The sequence below is a fragment of the Hoplias malabaricus genome, chromosome X2, assembly GCF_029633855.1.
Source record: "Hoplias malabaricus isolate fHopMal1 chromosome X2, fHopMal1.hap1, whole genome shotgun sequence".
In the NCBI taxonomy this organism is placed as follows: Eukaryota; Metazoa; Chordata; class Actinopteri; order Characiformes; family Erythrinidae; genus Hoplias; species Hoplias malabaricus.
This window is the reverse complement of record NC_089819.1, coordinates 1,790,859-1,804,646: the sequence shown is the minus strand read 5'-3', so window position 1 is coordinate 1,804,646 and position 13,788 is coordinate 1,790,859. Positions and strand designations below refer to the sequence as shown.

The following is a 13,788-nucleotide window of genomic DNA, read 5'->3' as shown; positions in this document are numbered from 1 at the left end:
AAGCCGAAACTCAAATCACATTTTCACACAAGCTCTAAAAGGAGAACTAAATCAAGCAAATGACATAAAAATACTAGATTTGAGCCCTGCCCTATTCCATGCAGTCCTGGGGTAATTCTCTGTTTCACGGGGGGTCCTGTGTAGTTTTATTTCCATCCGAATCAGCCATGTCTGTTTTCCCCAAACGTCCTCAGAGAAAATCACAGGCTGAATTATCAACTGTTTTTCACTAAACTCAGCGGTCGTCTGATAATTTGAATCATGCCCGGGTGCAAATATCTGTGTTTTAACAGGCAGACCTCACTGTGTTTAGTCTCTGAGCATGCGTTTCCATAGATACTCCCAGAAATCGGAAGAGTAACTGAAGCTCATATAATTAGAAAAATAAGATAAATGATTTAAAACATACATCTCCTTCTTTTGAATGAATGAATGCTTTATTTTCATTTCATATTGTACAAATAAATTTAAAAAAAATCAATAAGCAGACAAAGACAATACAATGCAGACAATATACACAAATAAAAACATAAATGCAAGTTTAGTAGTTTGGAAGGAATCGCTCCTCTTATGTACTTTAAGTGAAAGTAAAGAGACAAAACTAGCGAAAAGTCACGTGAATGTATCAGAGTGCCATGGAGGCTAAACGGCTGTTGCTGAACTTTAGTCAGTGCTGTGCTGTGGGCTTCAATCCTACATCTACATTGATTACAGTCTTCTAATTAAGGCAAATGAAAAATTCCCGGCAACAAAAGAAACCTCATCTGCTGGATGTGTTTGAATGTAGCCACAGCTGTTTGGATCTGTTTGTCCTCTTCAGAGCCAGTCGGCTCCAGTGCATGGCGTCCTCTCACTCCATCTTAGTCTGCAAGCAAAGGGACTGCATGGCAACGAAGAGGAAGTTAATGGCCTAGCCTAATGATTTAACCAGGCGAGGGTTGTGGTCCACAAGCTACCTAATTCCCATACAACAGCTGCTTTGATCCCGCTAATTATACGTTATTAATTTCCCCCCAAGCTCCTTAATGCCTGACACAAAGGTTCAGGCGTGATCATGCATTATAGAATTGCAGTTACTTACACCTTGACATATTTTCATTCTGCATTACAAAGTATTTTTTAATGAACTGTTTTACCGTTACATAGTTGTAAGATGAATGACTCCAGTTGCCATATCTCTCTCTCTGCTTTAATTACTATTGGGTCTACTGATATAACGATTTTACTTTATGTTTGCATTTGTGTTTCTGTTTGCTTCGTTCTCTTGTCCTATCTCTCTACTTCCCTTTTTATCTCCCCTCTCTTTTCTCTCTCTCATTCTCCTTATCATCTTTTCTCCACATCTCGTTCACTCTGTCCTCCCTTTTTCCCTCTTTTTCGCCCATCTTTCCCTTACTATCTTATCTCTTTCTCTGTCTCTCTCTCACCCTATCAGCTCTCTCTCCCCCACCTTTCCCTCTCTCTACCTGATCTGTCTCCCTGCCATGAAATCCTTTCCCTCCTCATCTCTCTCTCTACCATTTCTCCTTCCCTCCCTTTCTCGCTCTCCCTCTTTGTGTCTATCCCCATCTCTCTCTCTCTCTCTCTCTCTCTCTCTCTCTCTCATTTACTTTCACGCCGTCCTCCAACAGTTTATCTCAGCAGAACATTTAGGAATTGTTAAGCTAGCAACAGTAGCAGACTTAAAAACACAAAGTATTGTTTATTTGTATTTATGTATTATTGGTGGAGTTTTTTTCCCCCCCAAACAAATAAATGCTTACTGGCCAGATAAATACTTTTCATATCATTCTCTAAGATGCCAAAGCCTTCTGCACAGCCCTCTATATTCTAGGTTACAGTGCTATTTCTGCTTACTAAATAGTTTAGCATTATTGTCTCCACTTAACTCACTTCCCAAAACAGTTGGAAATAATGAGGTTACTTTCCGACTTCATGAAGGTAACTGTAGAGCTCCTAGTATTTCGCCCACTGAAAGGCCTCATGCATATGGATGTCTCCTTTCTCTCCATTTGCATTCTCCATTTTCAGACAAACGTGGAGGTCATCCTGACAAGACTCGGTCAAATGGAAAGTTTTAAATGTTGAACACCTTACTGACAAGTGAGACAAGTGAGGGAAGAGATGAGGAAGAAAAGCCTGCGGTAGTGAAGCTAAGAATTTCCATTACTTGGGGAATTTGAAGGGATTTGCAAATTTGCAGAGCCACTTTCGCCATAACATACATTTATATACACAGATGTGCAGACACACACAAATACAAACATACACAGACACACACCACGCAATATCAGCAGTGAAGCACATATCAGCACCATCAGCAACTCAGCAGATTTTCCAACAGAACATTATTCACTACACCCACCCCGAGTGGAAGCTGAACAGTGAGCCGTCACTGAATTTAACCTTTTTTTGTCACCTGATAAAATATATCTTTTTTTTTTTGCCAGTAACAGCTTATTTTTGCCCAACCATCTTTTTCCTGCCCATGATAGACATTCCAGAGCACACACATAGATACACACAAGTAATACCAATTTTCCATTACTTTATTATTATTATTTCATTCCCGCCTGTCCCCAGAATCCAAGCAATGTCAGGTGTACAACCAATTCTTTTATTTCACTTATCTTCCTGAGCACTTTTATTACCAGCCTGGGGAAAAATAAAGATAAAAAGAAGCATAAAATATATCATCTTAATACTTGAAGGCTTTTTCTTCCCAATACATTATGTGTAGCTTGATGTTTAATTTGCCTCAGGTTTGAACAGATGAAATGCACCAACAAAATAGCAGTAAAAAAAAAAAATACAATAAAAATAAATAAATAAAAGGAGGGTGGTGGGTTGTGGAATGTAAGTGATGGTTTTATTGTTTACAGGTTGTTTATAAATGATCTAAATCTATTTATTTTATGCTACACGAAGTATATTGTGTTCCAAAAGTGCAGAAAACTTCCATGTTGATGTATTTTACAATTATCATCGTAACAATCTCATTACAGAGGTAAACAATGCAGTGTTAGGAGTCTTGCTCAAGGACATTTATTGGTTTAGCATGGCACCCTTAACTCGGGAAGGGAAACAAAGCCTAGCGTAAAGTGTATAATGCAGCATTACTACCTGCTACACTATGTTACTATTCTAAATTAATATGCCCATAAATAAAAGTCGTATTTGACGACTGACAACAATAATTGTGTACGACTATCATTATATGCCCAGCTTAGTAGGATGGAAGAAAGAAAGAAAGAAAGAAAGAAAGAAAGAAAGAAAGAAAGAAAGAAAAAAGAGAAAGGAAAACAGAAATAGATCAGAGAGGCAGAAGGCAGAAGCATGAGGTGGGAGTGGAAGCAGGTTTGGAGAGACGTTGTAGGACAAAGAGTTGCCCTGGTCCATCGATCACTCATCCCTCTTCGGACACACTCCTTGGTTCCCCATGGGCAGCTTGAGCGGTGCTGCCCAGAATATTTAGCAGCAGCAGGGGACTCAAGGGATCTCATTTGCACAGGTGTCCATCTGCTGTGCCATGTCTCTTATAATCTCCACATCATGTTGCATTTGCATCTGCTCTTCATAAAACAAAACAAAAAAAGAAAAAAAACCTCTCCACATAGGCCCACACTGCGTCACTGTGCTGTGTTGACCAGTCCATGTTCTCTTGCTCTCCTGAGTTGCCAGGTCTGCCTGCAACAGCCTGAACATAATCAGCTTTTCCTTCCTAGAGATTAAATGCTAACTTTGCTCATTATCCCTCACCGATCAGGCTTGCAGACCTCTAGACCTTATCTGGAACTCTGTTTGCTGCAGGGTTAGCAATGGGCTATTGAGTTCTTACCGCATGTGGCAGGCTTGTTAGCAGTATTAGCATAGACAGAGGCATATGGTCTGATCAAATGCATTGATCATCGACTGCTGTATTCTCTCATTCCCTCGAAACACTGTTTCACCCAGTCGATACCTGTCCATTGATCTTGAAGGTCGGTGGTGGCTTTTTGCTCAAAGATCAGTTGACTGAACCGAGCTGTAGTCCGTGTCCACACTAGCTCTCTAATCACAACCAGTCAAGAAGTCCAGAGCTTAGCAAGGATAGCTAGCACGTGGTTAGGGAAGGGGATGTGATGATTGAATTTTCTGGCTGCTCAGTGGCTTGAAACATGCTTGCTGCTGGCTTTCCCTGACGGCTTTCCCTTGTATGATGGGCTGCGTCTTGTTATTGACAGGTTTTACAAGCTCTGAACCAGAATTGAGTTTATAAGAGGCGACATGAAGTGAAATTACACTCCAGGGTTAGCAGCGCCACATGCCTGGCTCCAGAACTTAGACCTAATGCCGATTCTGTTCTCTCCTGTTTAAACCTAGCTGTTCAGCTGTTTCTAATCCTTTTCCCCCTTCCTTTCAAACTTTTGTCATGAGTGAACAGTTACAGAACATCAATTCTGGCAAGTAATTTTCTGCTAGCTTGCACTGTATCTGCATAATATGCGAAAACAAAGGCCTCAATCAATCTTCGGTGCTGTTGACTATCATTCCTGCCTCTGAGCATTAGCTTCTCTCTCCCCCCTCCTTCTTTTCATTCACCTTTTTTATCCCTCCATTTTATCCTCCAATCCAAACCGTCTTTTCAGTTTTCTTAACAGATAAAGTAAGACGGGCCAGGTTCATCTCCCCTCCATCATTGCTGTTCATGCCCTAATGGTTAGACAAACACAATGCATTTGTGTAGGCATTTGAAAAATCTCCAGGCAGCATGCATTGCCAGGCAGAGGGAATGGTGTTATTTTCATGTTGGTGTTTTGTAAGTGTAGCATTATCCAAGGTTGTATTGTAGTGGTGAAAAATTCACTATAGGGTTTAAACTTGTTTCAAAATATTTATTTTCTAATCCATAATCATTTTTTTTCCTCACAAACTGTGAAATAAGTGTACAGTTTAAAAATGAGGAAAGCGAGAACAGAGGAAAATAGTTACTACTATTTGCTACTCACCTCGAGGCTGTAACACGGAACTGAATTGTGGCTCGTTCTCATTTAAAGGGACAGTTACTGAAACCTGTCCTTTACTGAACAGGGCTGATTACACAGGGGAGAACAGTGCTGTGTTGTTTGGTCCTTGTTTTTATCTGTAACCAAAAATGTTACAGAAGTTTCATCAAGACCTTTGTGTTCACTTGTGGAAAAGTAGAATATGTCCTCATTAATCCAGCTCACTAAGCAGTTGAAAATTGGTTTGGAAAACAGGTGGACTTCTGAACTTATTTGTATATTTAACAGACTTACTTGTTATTTATATGAGGTAAATTGTGAAATTAAACACAGAGAAGCTCCAGTGACACTATAATTAAGGAAGAGTTATTGCTGACCCAAAGCACAACTGCTTTCTGATAAACTTTTGCTCTGTTGAAACAGTACAGAAGCATTAAACTAATATTAACATAGTGTAGAGAGCACTTTTTTCCCCTCCAAAGTTAGTTCAAGAATGCATAAATTATATGTATTGTCAGCGAAGTGAAAATACACAGCCGCTGTCTAGGCTGGTATCGCAGCATAATAAGGCTGCCATGAAGAGTGGGGCTTCTGTTACACCATGTGGCCTTGTTAGTGCATACTGCAGAGTGTAGTTAACCAACCAGGCTACAGTCGAGACCTTTTATTTCAGAATGAGCATGAACCATTAAATTGTGCACTTACAGTTTGTTTGTGCTCTTCCCATTGCCCACCAAAATTATCTTCATAATCCTCAAGTCCTATGCTTTTGGAGAGTTTTTTTTGTTTTTGTTAAAGTAGCATTCGAATCAAACTGGACTCTGTACCTCCTCTCCACTCTGGCTATTTCTGAGGTTTTGGGTCTATCTGATACAGAGCAAAGTAACAAATGCTGGTAACAATATAAAAGGTAATAAAAAGAGAAATAATGGCTGGCTTTTAGTTTTTCAGCAGCTAGGACAGAAGCGAATGGATCCATAGTATGTGTCCTTTTCTTTGTGATTTTGAAAAACAGAAAGCAGAATCATCATAGCAAGTCATTAATTACATGTTTAATTACTTTTTGCTTTTTTCAGAAATTCCACATACTGCATGAAAGTCTCCATGTCGCTGACGGTGTCAGAGAATGACACAGACCTCTGCTATAACTCCAAAATGAAGTACCTGGAGAAGGCTGAGTTGAGCAAAGGGAAGGACATCCTCTGTCATGACATAGAAGACTATATCCAGCCTGGCAAGGACCCAGAGATTGTATGGTACAAGGTAAGACAGATATTTACAGTGTTCCGTATCTTCATGAACCTGTGTATTGTCTAAAAATTGAAATTCAAGAAAGTATTCTACAACTTGAGTTTATTTATGCACTGTTTTTTCCGTTTCAAACTCCTCCGTGTGACTGAGGAATATAGAAGTTACACAACATTTATACGGTTGTCAGTCAAGCACAAGGGGAGTCTTGCAAAGCAAGGAGAAGCTAGACCTCAGCTAGACCAACTTACCCTAACCAAGCCTGTGTTTTGCAAACTTTGTTAGGGATAATTGCTTTGTCCGTATCAATCCACAGGTTTATAGTTAAATACAATTAGCCCTTAGATTGCGATGGAGTATGCAGATGGAGTGTGTTATTATATGAGCTCAGTCTGAGCATAAGGTTAGAACTGAAATCCTCTGCATATTTTCATTTTTAAAACAAATTGCATCTTTGATATTAACAAACAACCTGTTGCCAATGTCTTGTATTGTAGTAGCAGGTTGTGACTGTGAAAACACATGATATTATATTTGGATGATTTCTGCCCAGTGCAATGAAGATGCCCTTATATTTTGCAAACCTAAACACACACACACAGCCAGAAATGGAAAAGTTATGGCAGTTTATCCAGAGCCTCCGCTGACTCTTTCTGCCCACGGCTAAGTGCACACTGGAGGAGAAGGCACATTGGTCAATTCATCAAAAGTAGATGAGTGTCGGATTAGATGGCTGCCGCTCCTCTTTGGTTTCTCCGTGAATCAAATTAAAAAAGGGATAATGACTGTGGACTGGGAAGCCCTCTGGTTATTTTCTGCGGCTCTATAACAGGTTTGATTGAATCCAGGTCCTCTGAATGCAGGTGGAGTCTGCCCTACTGCGCAGCTAGCTAAGGACAAGTTCAAATGAGGAGACAGAGTGCAACAGTGAAAAGAGGAAGAGGGAATAATGGAGAGATGGACACAGAACCAAATAACCTTTGAGCGTTTGAGGATTCCCTCAGAGCTCACTGCCACAATAATGAACTCATCTCTTCAACAAGCTGGGAATTAATAAGTACTAAATACGCTGATTGACACACACACATTAGGCATCCCTTGCCAGGGCCACCATTCAGAGCTGAAATTATAGCTGTTGTCAAAACACTGTCAAGTATGAAATTTTAATGCAGCTGTTCTGTTGACATCGCTGAAAGGCCTTCCAATTCAAGTCAATTTATTAACATGTCAGCACAATGAAATGTGAATGCTGGGTTATCATGAACACTATTGTATCCCAGCCCCCTCTTTCTATCATCCAATAGGAGTGTAAACCCAAGCAATGGCGGCAAAGCATCGTCAGGAGGAGAGATACCCTTTCCATTAAAGAAGTGAAAGAAGATGACATTGGAAATTACACTTGTGAATTAAAGTTTGGAAACTTTCTCGTCCGTAGAACCACTGAACTGTCAGTCACAGGTAAGGCATCATCTAAAGTCTTTTACACATCCAGGGGAGTCAATTTGTACAAGGCCTGTGGTTCCCGATTTTGAGTCGTAGCCGATGGCCCACATTTACTACTGAAACAGAGAGTAAAGTAGTGATTTGCTTTTTGGAACTTGTCGGTCTGAGTAGTGCTGTCTTGGACTGAAGAATGTGCAACGAAGCCACACTGTGTTTGATTTTTTTACAATAAATTTAAAATGTTAAAACAGAAAATCTGTCCCAGATAGGCTGTTCCCAAATGAGGCTAATTATGACAGTGGGTCTGCAATGGGAAAGACATGTTTTAGAGCAGGGTTGAGTCAGAATTTGTAATAAGTCATACATGTTTAACATTTTGAATGTTAAATAAACTATTTGGCTTCTCTTTAACGTTATATGTTCTTATATTTAACAACGATGAAAGATCTAAACTCCATCCTCCTCCAGAGGGAAAACACCCAAATCCCTCTGTTTCTTCATACGTGACACAGATGCGTTGTTTGTGTGGCTGTGTGAATAGCAAAAATGGCACCAAATCTGACTTTCACATGGGATTTGGGCTACTTTCATATGTCGTACTGAAATCTAATCCAGATCTGATGTGTGGCAGCTCTGTGTGACTTTTACACCAGTCCATGAATGCAGTTTGTTTTAACTTGAGGTGTTTAGGAAATGGAAACGGCCTGGTCAATGCATTTTTAGTTTAATATAAAGAGACTGAGCAAAGAAAAATGTGTAATACACGTGTAATGTGTTCGTGTCACTCATTCATGAGAAAATGATATTTGTGGAAATTGATATAGTGTTAAAAAAAAAAACACAAACAAAAACATGACATTTTCTGTACAATAAATAAAGAGTTATACATTTCTTAAACCCCTGTTTATTACATAGTTTTTAATTAGGTTTTAAACACATTTAAACCATTGATAGTCATTTGTAAAATGTAGTCATTTCATATGTTAAGGAACACACCAAATTATAATTAATGTATAAAAAGACACTGCTGGTAGTTAACTGATTACACATGAAACATATCAATAAATATGTGATAAAGCTGAATAAAGCTTAATTTCAACTGATGGGAAGACAAAGTAAGGTCAGTATCTGTTAATATCTGAGGATTAAGAGTGTATATGGATTTGGGTTCTCTATTTGGCAAACAATTTGACTGCTGCCCTATCTGTCTATGTGTTATAAAGGGTTATTAATGACTTTTAAATATTTAAACACCTATTTCATAACAATTAATAGACAGGTTTTTATTAGTGTAGTCTTATTTTAAAGTCTTATTATAATTTTTTTCAGTTATGTTGGTCTTGTCGGTATAAAAGCTGCTTAAATGTGAATCAAGGAAATAATATGGAAATAAACTGACTTTGCTTCTGCTCATCCCCTCCTTTTTAGAGACCTCATGATTGCAACAGATCTGGCAAATTTGCACTTAGAGGGAAAGGAACATTCACATGCCTGGCCAATATATAATCAGTGACTTTTAGAATCCGTTCTTTTTTAATATTTGTATATGTCTTTAATTTATACTCTGTTTATTCACATAGAAATCATTTCTAAAAAAAAAAATCTAAGGGTTGTTTCGTGATACAGAGCTTCACAATAATAGAGCAGTCAAGTTCTGTTGGATGGAACAAACTTTAATTGAACCTTGGAAGTCATTAAGAATAAACTGGAATTAAAAATAGACCTCAAGCCAAACTTTTGGGCACCCCTGGCCTAAAGGAGCCACCAGCAGAAAGAAAAAAAAAAGATCCAGACAAAGTCTCCAAAACATAAGCAGTGTAAAATATAGTTAAACAGATGGCATTTATATGAAACCAATTCTCCTGCCTTTGGGCACGGGAGATAAATTAATCCTCCTGTTTTGGAAAACAAAGAATGTGTATTGACCTAGACCGCACATTCCACAGGAGTATTGAATTCTGTAAGGTATCTGCATAGACAGTGCTAGAATGCCACGTGTCAAAATAGACCCAATGCTAATTTTTGCACTTCAGGCTTGGTGTGAAAGGCTATGCAGATTAATATTGAAGCTTGTTGCATGTGGCACACACCACACTTACCCTTTCTGGTGTGCACATCACTTACATAGACTTCAATAAAATGCTCACTTGACTGAAAGAGATGAAAGACCCTGTGACGTGAGGAAGTATGAAAAATACCTTTTAACACAATATTGTTTATCGCAATAATTCTGGAGACAAAATCATTTGTCTAAATTTAAAATTATCACCCAAACCTAGACAAACATTTGTAATGTGCCCATATTTGTACTTTAGTACTGCAACAGCAGATGCTCTTATATGGTTAAGGAACACTATATGGTGCCCTACCATTATCCTTTCTTATCCAGTATAATATTTTCTTGCTGTAATGGACCTCACTTAAAAATGCAGATGTCTAGAACATAACAGATGTTTAGGTTTATTTATTTATTTATTTATTTATTTATTTATATAACCAATTATAATCCATATGTTAGAACTCCATGTGCTCTAACTCCATATGATATTGTAGTAGAAAATTTGCCTCCATAGATCTCAGAAAGTAATGATCTAAATGTTATATGCAGAGAGCATAAGGATTCCTCAGTGGAGGAAATTGAACTGTCCAAGGGCAAATGGTCACTGCCATTTGATAGAATACCAGGCCAGTGGTGATGGTGTCACCGGGACAAATATGGCATTCCTCCCCTATAATAGAGATCAGCAATCAATTTTACAACATAATTAACCTAGACATTAACACATGCATTACATGAGACCATCTGTAGCTGTTACCACAACCTTTTTTTGTGTCCCTGAAATGTACCAGGTAGTTGACTGTATGCCAGCACTACTGTTACACTACTGTCCAGCTGTCAATGATAAAGAAACTAAACTATGAGTATGAGCTAGTTGAGAAGTACATATTTATTGCTGTTTATTATATGCAAAGCTAAGAAGATTGTGATTTGCTGTATTTGTCAAGCTACAGGCATCAGTGATCTCAGTGACCTTGTGTGTGTGTATGTGTGTGTGTGTGTGTGTGAAAAGCTGAGTAGAGCGTTCCTTTTACCAAGCTTCATGTGCCTCAATTTACTTGGATCTAATATGTGTATCTATATTCAGAAAGCAGTCATAAAATAAATCACTCCCCTGGAGTTTTCACATTAAATATTATTCAAAAGAATCACTAGGGAAAGCTCTAACCCTCATTTTTCTTCTACTTGAGCTGGATGGAAGCACTCTAGCGAGGATGTTATGGTCAATACGCCCCTGCAGCACTGATTTCTAGTGGCTGTAATTAACTAAGCAGTGGAACAAGCTCTAAGCTACATCAGCAGTTCAACTTAACCCACACCATTGAAATATTTACGTTTGAACTTTAAGGGCGTCATGTCAGAAAGCACAGGTGACACTCAGTTAGTGATTATCTGCCACTGATGAGGCCCAGACGTGATGCATCACCCGTTTAGGTGTTCGAGTTTGTGCAGGTGCGTTTGGCTAATGTCTCAAGCGGGCGTGGGTATGTTTAATCAATAGCCAGTCGTCTTAATGCTGCTGACAATGAAAGTAAAGGTTCCCCTTAGGCCGTCTCCCATTGTTGTCTTAGCTCATTGTTATTGAGCCATTTCTTAGGTTGGCTCGCCATTGACATTTGTCTAACTCAGCCTTTAGAGATGTTTAGAATTCGCAATAAACAACATGCAGTGTTTCAACTGTTGTACTACGTGTTGTACTGTGGTACACCCTTCTGCTTGTGAATCAGTCTTAGGGGCATATGTGTGTGTCTAATAACTAGCTCGTTAAACACTAAGTATATTAAGTTATTAAACATTGAAGTTGGTGTTGCTCTGCCTTAAACTACATTTGGAAAACAAATTAACACTCAAGAAATTTCTGTTAATTGTATGCATTTGTTTTTTTGCACACTTTCTTGAACAAATAAAAACATAGAATAAATCTCAGTTTTGCACCATTGGTCAAATAAGTATCCACATTTCTTCCACTGATATACATGGGGTTTGCTGAAAATATGAAGGCATTTTGTAAACAGCTTCTGCAGTCCTTAATTTAATATGACATTAAGACGTTGTCTAGAATTGAATGATTTATTAATGAAAGTCTTTAAAATGAACATTCAGTTTTGTGTCTGACCTTCTTTTAGAAAATATTTGCACATTATATATATATATATATATTTAAAAAAGACTCTGACTGAAAGCATTGGCTGTTCTAGCTGTTGGAAAAACACTGGGACATTATGGGAAATGTAGTTTCTGTAGTTCTGTTTAGCAATACTGTGTATAAATGACTTTTTACCACCATAATTTTAGTGGGGCACGGCAACATTTTACTGGGGCACATGCCTAATGCGTCTAATGATGCCCAAGTCAAAATAAAAATATATTTTTAAAAAATAAGAGAGAGAGAGAGAGAGAGAGAGAGAGAGAGACAGAGAGAGAGAGAGAGAGAGAGAGAGAGAGAGAGAGAGAGACTTGGTGGAAGATTCAGTGGAAGTGGACCCAAGGGAAAAGACTCGCTCTTCCCACTCCATAGAGTCCACCTCTACTATAGCGACCCACACACTGCACACATGAAAGAGTTTTAATGGCAGCTTCTGGTCTCTCTGTGAACATAACAGAGATTACTTACTCATTAAACGGCTATTGCAGCATTTTAACAGTGTTTCCATTTGAGCTCAATATTTAAATTAGTAAGTATATTGCGTAGAGTGGAGGTGGTTACACTACAGAAATACACCATGCTAAAAAGTAGCTGAAGCACAAGAATACTCAACCCCCCACCAGTGAAATCACCAGGCTTTCGTTAAGCCTTAGGAGTAATATATCCATGTATCCAAATGAGAAATATGAATAGTTCATGAGAGATTATAGATGTGAAGCGCATTCAAAGCCAAGTACTCCTCCCTCTCTCAGTTTCCCACACTCCTTCCCCCACCAAATTCACTCTTTCTGATCATATTTATCCACAGTGGGCTAACAGGTTTTTAAAAAGGAATGTCCATTCCTATCTTGTAAATATCCCAGTGATTAATTAGCAGGCTTTATCGAATGTGCGATGGAAAAGGTGGGATGGTGTTAAAGATTATCCATCATAGAGAATATTAAAATCTTCGCTCAACTCAATTTTCATTTTGTTAATGCATTGACTTGCTGCATAGATATAGGTTACAGGTCAGGCAAACTATTTGCAATTTACCAGCGTGAGATCGTCAGTGATTATGCTGCAGGCTAAGGCTGAACGGATTTCGTTAAAGGCCAATTTCAGCAATCAATCATGACGTTCATCACATCAGCCCCAGTCTCCTCCTCCCTGGTTTCATTATTCGTTCTCCGTCTCTATTTTTCTCCCATTTTAGGTCGAGAGATGAGCAATTACAATTATTATACTAAACATAAACATCCCTTTTTTTTGCATATTCCAATCATCGGTGAATCAAAGTGAGAGCCAGAGCATTATCTTTCTTGATGTGTTCTTAAATGAACCCGCCAATTACTAAGACAGGACCTGATTGCATGTAGGTTATTTAAATGGCTTTAGTGGCAGCCACAAGATGAGAAACAATTGACAATCACAGTGTGGGATTCTATCAGCATGAGCTGTCACTGACGATAGATTGGGATCTGCCTGGATTTCATTACAAAAGTTGCACTGGAAATGTCAGCATATACTTATCTAGAAAAGATAAGCGTTGTCCTGGAGGGCATCAGCTTTTTATGCATCTATGGAAAACAGGTGAAGGCAGTGCATGCCCTGACTTGACTTTTCCAGAGTTGGACATATATGGGCATGCAGATAATTTGATGGCAATAGAAGTGTTTTAGAATTAGGGTGCATACTTGACATTTGCGTACTGAACTCAAACTTCAAATCAAAAAAGTTGAGTATATTTAGATATTCACAATACACACTTGTGTCCCCACAATATCACTACCCATTCTGCTACATTCCATTTGAACTTGGTGCCCATTTCCGAGTAGGATATTTAAGCTGGAACACAGTTCAGATTTCCTCAGAATCCAAGATGGCTCCCCTTCATATTAAAAGTATGTAAAAGCAGTCGTAACATA

General features: G+C 38.6%; 1 protein-coding gene across 4 annotated transcripts in view; it reads left to right on the top strand.

The window, feature by feature from the left end:
* LOC136676832 (interleukin-1 receptor accessory protein-like 1-B) overlaps positions 1-13,788 on the top strand; it is a 479,565-nt gene that overhangs the window by 227,837 nt on the left and 237,940 nt on the right. For all 4 annotated transcript variants that reach the window (XM_066654081.1, XM_066654079.1, XM_066654080.1 and 1 more), the window contains exons 4-5: positions 6,062-6,248; positions 7,538-7,691. In XM_066654081.1, the coding sequence (XP_066510178.1) occupies positions 6,062-6,248; positions 7,538-7,691 (341 nt within the window). The remainder of the gene's footprint in view (positions 1-6,061; positions 6,249-7,537; positions 7,692-13,788) is intronic.